Below are 15,693 nucleotides of genomic sequence, written 5' to 3'. Positions count from 1 at the left end.
TCATCCAAATCAGACAAAAAACAACAAAGTTATAGATATTTCATTGTTTCCCCATTATGCCCTATGTTTGGATTTCCAAGGCAGCTCCAAAGCTTCAGAGCCACTTCGGCTGGATCGAAGCAGAAACCCGGTCCGGAGCTCCAGACTGGATCCCTGGCATCTGAAGCAGCTGGATCTGAAGCCGGATCGAATAGCTGCCTACTCACACAGGCCTAATACACAAGACATGGAGGCTGGCTTGATTAATCTTACAGCTTGTTGAAGCAGCCTCCCAGCACATTGACAGGCACCACTTACTTTTTTAAGACTTGAAAGTTAAAAGTGACCTAGTGAAAGGTTACATAGGCCACACTAATATGTACTGTGTGCTGAATGATTCAGAGCTGCTCCTACAGTAAAGTATTTAAGCACATACTTAATTTTAAAAAATCAGATTCTACTAAGGATTTCCTTCAGGGCCTCTGTAACATCCTCATCAAGGGCTATGTCATACTACCTCTGATGCAGCCTTGTGTGGTACAATATAATAATGTTTAGCTACTCAGTAGATTTCAAGAGACCTGAAAAACCATTTTCTTAAAAATTGGTTTAAATGACCGTTATATTGGATATTTATTCTCTTGCCCCCTGCCCCACACAATCCCATGCACATTAGCTGGGATCTGGAAAGCATAAGTAATATACTATTGAGTATTCTAGGTCATGATTAAAAATTCTGTATTCCCCCATCACCTGTTTTTGTATTAGAAATATCAGAGAGGATATTCTTTAAAATGTTAATAAAACAACATTTCCATTTTTCTGAATTTTGTTTGCACAGTAGCTGTCCGGCTGCTTCCCTTGCGTTTGTAGTGCCGTTATTTTGCAATATCTAGGACATCTGATCCGAGTTACAGTGACAGCTCTCCATGCACAGTGTATGGATCTTGTCTGCTTAAAAAGCAAAGACATGAGAGGCAAAAGTTTCAAAAACATCACAGAAACTTAGGAGCCTAAGTCCTGTGCACCTTCAGAAAACAGGACTTATAAGTCTCTTCCTTTTTTACCTACTGAATACTGTAGCCACATGCTGTGTCTTACAGGTATTTTTTACAATTCTGTTTCAAAGGAAATTTTGGGGGATGTATCTGTTGGGATGCCCTGAAGCATGCCTTGTTCACCTATACCCATCACATGCTTCAAACCTGACTGGTTAGGTTGCTCTGGGGGTAGTCTCAAGCACACCAGAGACTGGGGTCACCTCAAAGAGATACTTTGCAGTTCCTTCACTGACATAGATCTGCATTTGGAGCATGTGAGCAGGTGGGAACCTTTCAGCTGAGACAATCTGCTGCTATAGTGTAGATATATCCTAAAGTATCTTATGTTTTTTAGTCACTTCAGTGCTTTTGAAATTATCTGTACGATTAAAAAAATGTTACTTCTGTATTCAACAAGCAAGAAGAGGAGGGGATTGTTTCACAGAGGTTAGACGTCAGGACTGCTGAACTTCAGGAGGTGTCTACAGTTCAGGAGCCTGCTAAATCAGGTGCCTAGAAATGAACAACCCTTAGCATCTTTCCAGCAGGGTGCACTTTGCTCAGTTAATTGATAGCCTTTATCTGAGAAACCTTCCTGGCAAAGTCACAGTTACTGTAAAGTAGCAATGACAAAAGCTTATCGTTATCAATATACAGCTAATATGTCTTGTACAATGGTTTCAAGTGTGTCACATTTGGGCACATACCCTGTGTTTTATACTTCATCCTTCCAGACAATCTTGCCTTACAAAGAATCACAGAAATTAGAGATGAAAATGACCAAGGGATATATTTTAATTATTATCACTGTTAATATTAATAAATAGCCGTTTATATTTTCATAGCATTTTGCACAAAGAGTAAGTTTTGAGCTAAGCCTGACACCACCCTTGTGAGGGAGGCAAACAGTATCTCCATTTCACAAGGGGATGTAAGTTCCAAGCTTAATTGACAACAAAGGTGGGACTAGGACCAGGATTCCTGGCACCCATGCACCCCTGAGTGCACCCTGGCACCCATGTCCACTTGCTAGAGGCAGAGAATGTCTATACTACATGCTCTGCCTCCAGTGAGTGATTTAGACTGAGATTTTCAAAGCCAACTGAGAAATTATTTTTAATGAGAACTGTGTCTTCCAACTCTGTTTGACTGCTTTACAAATCTCAGACTCGATGCATTCCTCCTTCCCATTACCACCACCACCACCACCACCATCATCATCATCATCATAAATCGACAAGTGCAGCATCTTGCTGGGTCTGGTAATATATTCATTCCAATCCCTCTCTTTCTAACTTCCTACTTCTTTTCTTCCATTATTTACTCTCAGGAATCCCCTCTTGTAATCGTTTCCTTCTGCACATTGCCATCCCATCTTCTTGGTGGTCTTCTCTTTGGCCTCTTGCCTTCCTTTTGCATCTTCAGCATCCATTGTCGTGTCCCTGTGCAGCAGTGTCATGTGACCAAACCAGAGCAGGCATCATCTTTCTACCTGCATCTTCCCGCTCCCCTGATATTGCATTCTTCTTAGTCAGACATTCCTCATTCAGATGCTTTTCAATTTCCCGACAGTTGCCCTTAGAAAACTTATTTATATAGTCTGTAACCAGCTGAAATCCCCCTTCCTTGGAACCTGAGTCTCTGAACTTTGCATGCCATCAGGATGTAATAAGCTCTGTACATTGCCAGCTTTGCTTCCCTGGGGATGTTTCTGTCTCAGACTAACTCTTTAACAATTAGTTAAAAGTTCCCTGCAAGCTGCAACCTCCTTGTCAATTCTTTTCCAGTCTTTCTGTCACTAATGATCACTGAGTCAAGGTATTTTAAATTCAACTACAGTGAAGATTTTACTGCTTGATGTAATTGTTCTGTCTGTTGGGTACCATTTTTGGCAACAACCATTGTCTTGCTTTTATCTTTACTAATCTGCACCTCGAATTCTTCTATAAACACGTCCGTCTTGTCCTTTCCACCCCAAATATTCACATTCTCACTACTCTTACCACTTAGCTGTTCAAATACAACACAACAAAAATTCAGTCGCTGCACTAAGGAGACATGCAAAACCCTCAGTGTACAACTGTGAATTCTAGTACTCTCCTCTGACTGGCTTGAAATGTTTTTCATGAAATCTTTCCCATCATTTCTACTAAAAGACTTTTCTAACTGTTTTTACTAATTCTCTAAGACTGCATTAACACAGTCGATTGCTTCCAACTGCACCCTCTTAAAATCATGTCCATTGGAGAGTCAATAAGAAAGCAATCACACTGAAGTGTGCTTGCTACAGAGGGAGGAAGAGCTGTTTGGATCAGTGCATGTGTGTCTGGAACTCACACAGCTTAAGCCAATTTTTGTGCCCATGGAGCAGTTCATTTCTTGGCAGCTGAATCATGACAAAGCTCCAAGGCTGCAGCAGCCCACAGCCTGCTGTGACTCAGTGACCACAGAACCTAATTTGTGCTGGATAAAGCCGTAAAGAGATTAACTGACTCATAACATATGCTACTTTACCTTCTACAAATGAACCTCAGATACAGTGCCATGTTTCTGATCTCCCTCTAAATTTTGCAAATATGCCATCACTTAGTCACAGATTTGGGGAACCTGGAAAAAAATCTTAATTTATCATTCATGAATTCTTTGCCAGCACTTCAAACAGGAAGCATTTGTGCATTATCTGCCAGGGATATGACATTTTACATTAGGAAGCCAACAAAAGTGTTTGCATATTCATTTTACGATACCTCCAAGAAACAACAATGCAGGTGTTTTACCTGAGGCACTGGGAAAGACAGGAATATCACTGATAATGCTGAGAGTCTGTAACAGCTGAAGGACATGCTAAAAGAAAAGAGATTGCCCAAGCCTGCAAGCTCCTAGTATCTGCTTAGGTCTGGAGGGCACTAAGTGTGTTTAGCCACTTAAAGGACTAGACCCAGATTAAGGATGGATAAAAGTCTATAGGGTTACGATTTTCAAGACAGTCTAAGAGTTTGGCATCTGGTAAATTTTAATGGGCTGTTTCAATGAAGCTTTTGCTATTGCTTTCAATGGGAGTTGGTTCTGGTTGTAAATTCAGCAACACAGATACAAATAAAGATCAACACTCATCATGAATGTACTTTGAAAATGAGATCTCTCCACCCCCCCCACCTGAAAGATAAAATGCATGTGAAAGAAATTGCTAAATAACTCCTTCCTCATTGGTGTAATTTCAAAGCTTAAAAAGCCAAATATAGTTGGGATTTCAGAAGGTGTACTCAGATGATATATCAGTTAATAATTACACAATTATTGAAGGAAGGAACTCTTAATAATATTAGAAAGGAGTTCTTGGATTATTGTAGAATATCCATTGGCAGCTTCTCATACGTTAAAATCGTATATGCTTGACGCTGAGTCCTCCCTGATTCTTCCTGGCTATCCTTTTAGGATGAGATTTTTTCCAGGGTGACTAAGGGAGCTGAGCACCAAAATCTCAATGAGAGTTGAACATCTAACTTAGTGATTCTCAGCCAAGGTGCCACAGTACCCTGGGGTGCCTTGAGGTCCTTTCAAGGGTGCCACAGGGTACCACACAATATTAGCACTGGTAGGTGTGCAAATATGATTCACAAGTTAAACCTTGAGCTTTCAAACAGGAATGGATAATGTTAAAAACATTCTGACTGGTTGAGTCTAAGCTGTTTCTGACAGAAGAATTGCAGAGTTATTTTTCTGTAATCAAACCATGAGAGTTGGCATGTGCTGAGGAGTGTCTGGAGTCTAATGAGGGGTGTCTGGAGCCTAAAAAAGTTGAAAACAACAAATCTGACTCTTCTAGGAACCTTTAAAAGCTAAGACATAGGTCCTGTACACTGGTGTTAAAAAGTAGCAGACATTCAGTCTAACTTAAGTGCATTCTGTAAGCACTACTTTGAGAAAAATTGGGATAAAACTGTACTAGTGCATGCTATACCAGTGTAGATGTTGTGTGTCTGCAGCTTATCCTGGGATAGCCACTTGGCCAGAGCAAACTGGTTCCTAAAAGCTCACCTACCTGTTATAATACTGGATGCAGGAAGCTGGTCTTCTGCGCATTCCAGATTCTGGTGTAATTTATATCTGTGTACATGACTGATGCAAATTATACCACTGTAAATATATTGGGTGCCCAGGACCTTTGACTGATATTGACCCTTGATCAGTGCTCAATACTTGATGCATCTGAGGAAGACGAATTCCATCCCACACCCCATCATCATGTCCACATGTTGCAACAGTACTATGTCTCATCACAGGGAGAAAATTTCTCTCAGCTCTAAGAAGCCACCAGCTTATTCCATGAAGCACAAGGACTGATTTTTGAGTTGGCTCATATGGCTACAGACTTTCATGATGCTCACAAAGTGATCTAATCAGTTGTTTTTATTCCTCTTAAATTATATCCTTCATTGGCTCTCATCGCATTGCAATGAACGGGCTGATCAGTCCCTGTAGGTTGCTGATGGGCACTTCCTCTCTCTTTCCTCTTCTTCACAGACAACTATCAGCAGCGAGGCACGAGTCATTCTCTCAGGGCTTCCAGAAACCCGAACATCAGAAGGCATCAAACTGGTATGATATAAGGAAAAAAAGTTGGATGAATTTAGTATTGAATAATCAAATGCACAAATACCCTCTAGGGAATGATTGACTAGGTTGCAGTACTGCCAAAAAGACTGGGGGATTATAGTGGACTGTCATCCACTTGATTTAGCACCAGTGAGACCTGAGCTGGGTTATTGTGTCCAGTTTTGGGAATGACACTTCAAGAAAGATGTGGACAATTTGGGAAGAGTTCAGTAGGGATCAACAAAAATGGTTAGGGGTTTAGGAAACATAGTTTACAAGGAAAGATTAGAAGAATTGGGCTTATTTAATCTGGAGAAGACTGAGGGGGGATTTGAAAACAGCCTTGAAATCTCTGAAATAGCTTGAAATTCCACAGAATGTTGAATTAGGCGACCTCCTAAGGTTTCTCCATGCCCTATTTTTCTGTGACTTTATGCAAGTCAAATGGACCCCTGATCTGTATGTACATTTATATAAAGGCCCAACCACAAAGAGCCAATTCTTTAGCTGTTGCAAAATTGTCAGATCTCCTTTGACTTCCACAGAATTACCCCAGTTTATACAGGTGAGGATTTCTCCCAGTGCTCAAACTTGGATTTAAACATTTCGGGGTTTGGGGGTTCTTCAGCTCTAAGGGGTACCAATTTAGTGATAAGCTCTCTGGTGAAAACCTTAAGGGAAAAATAAAGAGTTTGAAAATATAATTGGCAGAAAGCAGGCTAGAAGCAGCTGTCTCAGCAGACTTACTCCATTCAGATCAAACGTAGATGTTTGGAAATAACTCACATTCTCTGTATATTTAACTTCAAGCTTTCCATTTGTTTGGAGGCAATCAGAGATTTGTACTCAAACAAGATTATTCTCACTCGGTTTTTATTCATGAAGCACAATATTCATTCCACACCAATATAGAACTGTCAGTTTGGCACGTGTAACATAGGTAGTTTATAGGATAAAAAGTGCTGCTTGTTTTATTTTGCTATCTTTCTGTCAGACATGCCTGAATGCAAACAGAGGGCTCTTTCCCCCCCCAGAATATGGCTTTCTGCACTAACTTAAGTGTATTCATTAAGAAAAAAAAGTAAAGTGGTAACGTTAACTTATAGTGGGCTCACCTACATGTGCCCCAAAAGCGGCTTTGTTGCTGCACCATCACTTAGTACTTCCTTTTGGAAGTACTAAGTGATGGGGCAGTAACAGCCCATACTGTGACGTGCGCGTGGCGCAGTTATTTTGAGCTGCTACATCGCCATAGCAATGCACTATAACAAGGGAGCGCATTACTACTGCGACATGGTTTGTGACCACCAACACAATGCTGCTGTAGTGCATTGCTTGTAGACGCACTTGCCGTGTGATGATTTATTATTACAACTACTTTAAAATCTCTAGGATATATGTGAATTATTCTTGTCATAGGAACACTGATATCTGCTGGACGATCTCTAGGAAAGCAATTCGCTTCCAAGGTTCAGAGCTTTTCCTGTGTTGTTTGTAGAGATTTTCTGTTGTCAGCAAGGGAGACACTGAAAGGATATCATTTTTGCTCCACCAGCTCTGTTAACCTGATTTGTTCTTTTCTTTTTAATTCTTCCATCACTGTCTGCTTATTTTTGAGCAGGTGCATACCAAGGTTTTAATTCTAGTATTTATAGGCTTAAATAACATAGTAATGTACCTGCCTATTTTCAGAACTATCTGTGAACCCACGTCACATTGTGGCTATTAAGCTCAGTTGCAGGAGGAATCCAAGGTGACAGAATGTAATTACCTGAGTTGGAATCTGGCCAAGATGTGCTAGCCCCTGCGTTCTTCTGCAAAATATCTCTGGGTCCTAGAATTAAATCCTAGAAGGAAATAGACAACTGAGCAACTGTCACATCCTGGACAGTGCTCTGATTTGCATTACTCGCTGCGTGGTGCTAAGCAGTTTTAAGGATACCTTTGCTACCTCAACTCTTATTGACTTCAGTGGGAGGTTAAAGTATAGAATACCTGGAGTACTCAGCACCACACATGATATAGTCCCTGGATTGTAATCCTGAAAGTCATAATGACTCCTCTTACTGGTAAATGAAAAGAGGCTGGAGTGGGCGTCTGTTTAGGAGATAAAAGAGATCCTAGGAAAAGAGGAAACTTGTACAAAAGTTTAAGAATCATTGATGTAGGCCAAGATTTATTGAAGTGGCTATGTAATTTTCAGGGACTCTGTTTAAGGAAGCCTACCTTGAGATCCTGGAATGGGGACTGATTTCCAAAGAGAGATCTGTGCAATTCACTCACATGTGCATGGCTGGAGGCATGAGTGTGGGATCGTTTATTAGATCCCATCACCCCTTGCTTCTGGTGGAGGGGGAGCTCAGGATCTTCTCCCTCGGCATTGGCAAAAAGCAAGCTCCTGCAGCTAGGAACCCCACAGGCCCCCGCTGTGGTGATCCTCCAGCCCTGGGGGTTTCCTGCATCCTGGAGCCTTAGGGATCATGACAGCCATGATCCCCAGGCCCCGGGGGCTTCACACCCCCACAAGCCCTAGGGATCACAGCAGCCACAATTCCCAGGGCCTGAGGGTTTCACACACCCATGAGCTCTAGAGATCATGGAAGCGGCAGTCCCCAGGGCCCAGGGTGTTTTCACTGGGCTTTGCATAGCCCTGCATTTGTGAGCCCTGTTAGCTGACTGGGTTCCCAGCTGGAGGGAGACGCTACTACACATGAAAATGGAAGCTTGATAGAAACCAGCTATAAAATTAATACATATTTTCAAAGTATAACATAAAGTATAACATATTGAAAATATGTATAACTCTCTGTATCTATATGTAAAAAGCTACTTTACACCTGTAGTTTGTCTCCAACCAGTTTGTACAACCAACCAGTTAATTGCTCAATACCTATAATGTGTAGGTGGGGGCTTGGAGGTAGAAGAAGCTTAAATGGAGTGGTTTTTGGCTGCCCTAATCCATATCACAGTCCTACCAGCTTCTTCTGTCACTGAAGAGCACAAGAAAGTTCCCTTTTCACCCCTCCACCAGTACTAATCCTAGCATAGATGTGAATTGGGCTTTAAATCCTTCTTCTTTCTACTCATTTCAAGTCAGATCTTAACGAAGTGCTTAATGCCCCAGTGAAGTGGTGAATACCTTCAGCTGCTTACATGCATCTCTCACAGGAGCAAACCACTCCTGAGATCTTGGCTTCTAAAGAAAAAACATTATCTATTTTCGTGCTTCAGCTCCTGCTCAGAAAACAAACCCTCCCGTCACTGCTTCCCAGCCTCCCCAGCTATCTTGGTTTAGATTTTCTAAATCCCATGATAACAAAACTCATTAACCCCTTTCCCCAATCACTATTTTGTGTCCCCAATTAGGCCATGCTGTCGCTGAAGTCAACAGTCAGTACTTTCTCAGAATACCCTGTTCACATCCAGGAGAAGCTGGCACAGCTGGGTTGGTATGAATGGTAAGTTTGCTGTGATGTCACTGGAGATGTTAAAAAACAAGAGGATAAATACTGAAGCCTATTTGACAGGTATCTTTCATCTGAAATAGGCAAAAGATTCAGGTAGATGTGAAGAGGAGCACAAATATGGAATCAATGACAAAGTATGTGAAGGATTGGCAGTTCATGGCCAAAATAAGAAGCAAGCGCTCTGAAATTACCTAAATAGGCAATAATTGATTAATTGGATGACTCAAAACCATATAGATATTACATGTGAACTAACTCAACATATGTAATCATTACTGGTATCTTCCATTTTGCCTTCTCTTACTCATCACTTTGCCTTTTAAATTAAGCCCATTCCTGTGATCAGGTAAGAATATATGGAGCTTTTCCAAAGGGAGTCCAGAATGGATGGTGAGGTTGTCCACACAGCCCGCATGAGCACTGTATTATAGATCTATCATTGTAAACTCATAAAGATGGGGATCAGGTTTTCCTATGTGTTCACAGAGTGATAGAAGCAGTGAGTCCTAATTCTGATCTGGGTATTTGGGCACCTCCACACAAATAACCACATTCTCATTATCAGAAAGGATGGAGGGAAGACCTAGGTAATTATAGGGCAATTAGCCTAACTTCTATCCCAGGGAAAATCCTGGAAAAATTAATCAAGGAGTCTATCTGCAGTAAGCTTGCAGAAGGTAGGGTTCTGAATGATAGCCAGCATGGCTTTCTTGTGGGCAGGTCTTGTCTTACTAACCTCATCTCCTTTTATGATCAGGTAACTCACCACCTGGATAAAGGGAGAGGAGGCTGACATTGTATTCCTTGACTTCCAAAGGGCCTTTGATCTAGTATCCCATGATGTCCTCATGAGTAAATTGGAAGACTGTGGACTCAACTGTGAGACAGCTAGGTGGGTAGGGAGCTGGTTGCAGTGCAGGACACGGAGTTCTAATGAATGAATCTGTGTCATCCATTCTGGTGAGAAGTGGGCAGTGGTGTCCCTCAGGTGTCAGGGCTTGGTCCAGTGCTTTTCAACATCTTTATCAATGGTTTGGATATGGGGGTGAAGAGCTCACTGGGCAAGTTCATGGATGACACCAAGTTATGGGGAAGCATGGTCACGCTTGAAGATAGGCTGCAGATACAGGTGGACCTAGGCAGGCTGGCAGGTTGGGCAGATTGGAATCAAATGAAGTTCAATCAATGTTGAGAAATGTAAAGAGCTCCATCTGGGGACAACCTCCCCTCCCCACTCCCCCACACCACAAATGAAAGGGACCTGGGGTAATAATAGACCACAGTATGAATATAAGCCAGCAGTGTGATGCTGTAGCCAACTGGGCAAACAATACCCTGGCATGCATCAATCGATGTATCATCAGAAAAACTAGGGAAGTGATTCTTCCACTCGGCATTGGTGAGACTGCAGCTGGACTACTGCACCCAGTTCTGGGTGGCACACTTCAACAAGGATGTGGTAAAGCTTAAGAGAGTCCAGAGAAGGGCCACCCGTATGATCAGAGAGTTGCATGGCAAGCCATACAAGGAAAGGCTGAGGGATCTGGGACTCTCCAGTCCGAAAATGAGAAGGCTGATAGGGGAGTTGATAGTGGCTTACAGCTACATCAGGGGCATACATCAAAGGCTTGGTGAACAACTGTTCACCAGGGCACCTGTGGGGATAACTAGGAGTAATGGCCATAAACTCCTGGAAGACTGTTTCAGGCTCAACATTAGAAAAAACTTCTTCACAGACAGGATGTCCAGACTGTGGAATAGGCTCCTTCCAAAGGTGGGACAGTCACCATCCCTGGAAATCTTCAAGAGGAGACTAAATGATCACCTTGCTGGGGTCACCTGACCCCAGTTGTCTTTCCTGCCTGGTGCAGGGGGCTGGACCTGATGATCTTGTGAGGTCCCTTCTAGCCTTAAAATCTGTTAATCATTACTATTATTAATGTTTTGACATCGCATCTACAAAGCCTGAGTACAGATAGTACTGAATGTAGTATTAAGCCATAAAAGTAGCTTCCTTTCTGGGCCTTGTATCCCCATGAAATGGGGATAATAGTACTGTCTTGCTTCAACTGGAGAATATATTGTGATAGTGTACTGTGGAAATGCTGAGATACTAGAGTGAAGAGGGATCTGTGCATGTACGTGTGTGTATACACATTGCACCTATTGACTAAATAGGGTGTGTGTGTATAAATACAGAACAAGAGAGTGCAAGAGAGTGCACAGGCTTTCAGGAACTGAAGTTCACTTCATCTGAAGCGATCTTTGGTTCACAAAGGCTTGTTTTCCTTCTCTATATATCTAATTAGGTTAGTCTATAAGGTCATATCACAAATTACACTTTCACTGGTATAAATGATTGGAAACCAGTCTATACCCATAACAACAGAAGTTTGGTATAAAAATGGAAGGACCTGGTCTAAGAATTTTTTACCCCCCACCAGAGGTCAAATGTGCATTCTGTTTGCTACCGATTTTAACGATGCCACTTACAGAAAACCATGTAGCTTAGATCAATTCTGCCTTGGGATTTTTGAGTCTAAAGCTACATATCTACCATGGCTTCTAAATGACTTCAGACTAACATGGCTAACTACCTCTTTCTGTAGACCAATTAACATAGATACAGACGTAGATAAAAATAAATCCCTATCAAATAATTTTAAAAGAATTTGTTTTTTAAGTGAATTTTCTACTTTTCAGGGTCTTGACTAATGATTTTTCACTGTCTAGAATACAGAAGTACTGCAGTTTTGGAGCCCATTCCCAGTCAGGATTCATTTTTCTTTAAAAAAAAATAAAAATAAAAAAAGAAGAAGAAAAACAAGACATGGAAAACCTCCGGTGGAGAGTTTCCTCTAAATCTTTAAGGGATAATTAAATCTTTCACTTTTTTATTTCATAATTAAATTTGTCATCCCTTTGTCAACTTCGCATTTATGGGCCTAAAAATGACTAGTTAATATTTTTTTCATTAAATGTTGTGTGGCCTTTCCTTCATAGATATAGTTTTTAACACTCTTATTTGTCACTCCAGTGAAGCAGAGTTGAATGAGCTATTTAGCCATATAATAAAGTAACAATGAATGAAGCAAGAGAAGTACTGAACTGGTGCTATTATTTCAGCAAAATCTTTTCAGCAATTGCCTTCTCTTCATATAATGCTTTGTGCCATAATTTCACTAAGTGACAGTGTGAATGTAATTACTTTGATTCAGAGTGCTGGCATCTTACAGGTAACAAATTATTCTGCCCTCCAATGAGTAATAATTCAATTATTCAGCAGGTATATAACTGTTCAAAATAGCCTATTCTCATTTCACAAACATCATATTTACTGCTGGAAATAAACTGTTTCTGCGAAGTGAAATATTAGATCTATATATCTCGGTTCATGTAAGCTAACAAATACATCAACACATAACTACATACCTTCAGAATTTTTAACACTAGAGAGACTAAAGAGATGTTGATACATTCTGTAATCCATCTTACCGGATTTGTGTGTGTGTATATATACACACGTATAGTTTGCCTATTTATTGCTTGGTGCTGTTATTTGTATTAAGATTCTAAACTAAAAATCAAGCAGTGACTGTTTACATACTGAGCCGGCTTCTTATCTCTATTTTATCCATGTTAGAATGGAATTACTCAAGTGCAACAGAAAGCAAAATTGGGCCAAGTCACTGGGTATAGTTCTTCTCACTCAGGTATTACATATATCAAGTCTGACCTTATGGAAATCAATGGAATATAAAACCAGTGTAGGCAAGACTGAGTGCTCATTGTATCTTGAAAGAGATCAGTTGGGCATCCGTCTTCAAGAGAGGGTTCCAAACCGTGAAATCCATGTTGATAGTGGCACCTTCCTATAGTCCTAAGGAGGAGTGGGATTTCATAAGCATGTTGTTTTGACCTCTTGATACAGCTTACCACTTACCATGCTGACTACTGTGAATGCCATTCTTGGACAACTAACTTATTCCCATGTAAGTCAATCTTACCATAGGTTTTTTTGTGACCGTTATATTAATCTAGTGGGGAAATTCTCTGTACACTGTGAATACTTTTACCCAGAACGTTTGACTCATCTGTTCACAGAGGTTAAAATTCACCACTGGCTCCAGTCCTAGTGCCATTCAAGTCAATACCAAAACTGTCACTGAATTAATTGAGGTATGAATTTTATCAGGAGTGTAGATTCCCAAGTCAGAGCTGTAGATCACCCTAAAATGACAAGACAATGCTAAATATTTTGACACCTACATTATTTTGTGGATTTAGTCATTACCATCTAAAGCACTTAAAAAAAACAATGAGAATCAGATTATTAAGTCACTTAGGTGTTTTTGAACATATTAATCTCATGAGTTTGATACAAGCATATGATTTTATAACTTGCAGTAACTGAGTTCCAAAGAAAGTAAATTCACTTCCAGATGTACCAAAGTCTTGTAATAAAGGACCATGAGTGATAACTAAAATAAGGCTAGTGATGAATGCTACAAGGAAAGATGAGAAAAATGAAAAACAGACTACAGAGGAAATTAAACTTTATATCTACAAGTTTGATATCCAGGGACTCAATTCTTCTTTCTAATATTTAGACACCTTTCCATAAGTCTTAAAAAATATCTACTGGATCATGTGCCTGCATACACGTAATGGATTTTTCTAAGTTTTTGAAAATGCAACCCCATATGCTAAGCAACGGAATAAAGCCCTCAAATGTTTTGACCTGCTAGTATGCACCAGAAATGGGAATAGAGAACTCAGAAGTCCTGACCTCCAACTCTCTCCTCTAGGGCTTCTTTCAAATTAATGGCACTATGCACATACTCAAAGGTAAGCATATAGAAAGTCTTTTCATTATTGGGGACCAAGAGCTACCACGTAGTTCTTCAGGGAAAATTCCTTGCATATTGTAGATACATTTAAGCAGCACATGTAGCTCGTGTGTTCACAGAGGATAAAGTTCACCATTGGGTCAAGTCCTGGTCACATTGAAGTCAATGGCAAAGCTCCCATCATATTAATGGGGCTATTAATTGTCCCACCCATGCAGTTAGGCAGCACAAGGCTTTTTCAGCTTGCAAGAGCTATTTTAAGTTGTAGCATGTTTAAAATTACATCACTGCAATAAGTATGTGCATAGACTTTAAGGCCAGAAGGGATAATTAGTTGACCCTTCTCTATCCTGTCCTGTCTGTAGGATAAGGATTAAAAATTGCATATAAATCTTATTTTATATATACACGTACTATGAATACATATACACATATGTCTTTACACACGCGCGCGCACACACACACACACACTTTATATGCCATATATTTCTACCTAAAATATTATTTAGATAGAATTAAGGCACCTTAATCCAAATTTGTAATCCCAACTATTCTTGTTGAGGTGTTACCTAGCTGTGTAAGCACCTGAGTTCTCAGTTTTTGACCTTAAAGTTCCCCAAGGCTAGGGACAAAAATTACACAAACTGACATAAGTGATTGGAAACTGGTTCAAATCTGAAACACCAGAAGTTCAGTGCACGTAAACCACTTCCAAAACAGTTTAAGAGAAACCTGAATGGATGTAGTATCAAACTTAACTGATTTAGGTTAAATTACTTTATTGAACTTCTATCCCAGATCCCCTCTCCAGATACAAATTAACTCTCAGTCCTTCAGTATCCCAGGATGCTTTGCACCTTCCCTGCAAACCCCACCTCACAGGGTGGGCTGGCTAGCCTTGGCCCTAGCTATCTGCTCCAGCTGAGCAGGGAGACATGCTCTAGCACACTGCAAGCATGTGTGGCCCAGGCCAGAATCAGAAGTGAATGTCAATTTACTTGCATATTGGTTCAATCTATGCAGTTTAGCCTAACCTGGGAAGAGTGAATCAATTCAGCCCCAGGCTTTTTGACTGTCTGTACTCACAACCCAACTGGGATTCAGAAGGCCAGTGTTCCTCTGTCAAAGACAGCTGAGGGGCTTAGTATATCAAGCACTCAGAGAACACCTAGCATATTCTTACTGGGCCCTATGATACCTAAGTGGTTAGTGGATTTGTCTAGGAAGCAGAATGATTAAGTCCAATTCTCTCTCCTGTTTGACTGGATATAAGCTTACTTCTCTGGAGATTCTTTTAACAATCAGACTACCAATGACTGGGGGTGGTGGCTACTTTCATCCTCTCTAGCTGAAATGGTTGTCCTTGCAGAGAAAAAGTTAAGATTTGTTGGGCCAGAGAGAGAACAGAAACAAGAAAAGGTGCGTCCACACATGCAAGCACGTGTGCTTACAGATGCTCAGATAGAAGCAGTACAAATTTGAGCTGGTACTTTTTGCCTCAGTGCACATGCCTGGACATGTACTTTCTTGTAGAGCAAATTGTGCCACTTGGGGCAAAATAACTCTGCCTGGCTTCTCTCAGATCTGCAGCCAGGGGGAGCTAGAGCCTGAGACCAGCAACTGTGGTGGCTTCAGCAACTCAGGGCTACTTGCCCTCAGCAGCTTCTTATAGTTTCATAGTTTCTAGGGTTGGAAGGGACCTGAGCAGATCATCTAGTCCGACCCCCTGCCATGGCAGGAAAGAATACTGGGGTCAAATGA

General features: G+C 40.9%; 1 protein-coding gene across 1 annotated transcript in view; it reads left to right on the top strand.

Annotated features, from left to right (window-relative positions):
- LOC109305552 overlaps positions 1-15,693 on the top strand; it is a 78,114-nt gene that overhangs the window by 34,971 nt on the left and 27,450 nt on the right. The window contains exons 6-7 of the mRNA XM_019528541.1: positions 5,544-5,618; positions 8,982-9,073. Coding sequence (XP_019384086.1) covers positions 5,544-5,618; positions 8,982-9,073 — 167 coding nt within the window. The remainder of the gene's footprint in view (positions 1-5,543; positions 5,619-8,981; positions 9,074-15,693) is intronic.

Source organism: Crocodylus porosus, unplaced genomic scaffold (assembly GCF_001723895.1).
Source record: "Crocodylus porosus isolate Cpor-Errol unplaced genomic scaffold, CroPor_comp1, whole genome shotgun sequence".
Classification (NCBI taxonomy): Eukaryota; Metazoa; Chordata; order Crocodylia; family Crocodylidae; genus Crocodylus; species Crocodylus porosus.
Note: the sequence above shows the minus strand (reverse complement) of the source record. Positions and strands in the feature narration are given on the sequence as shown.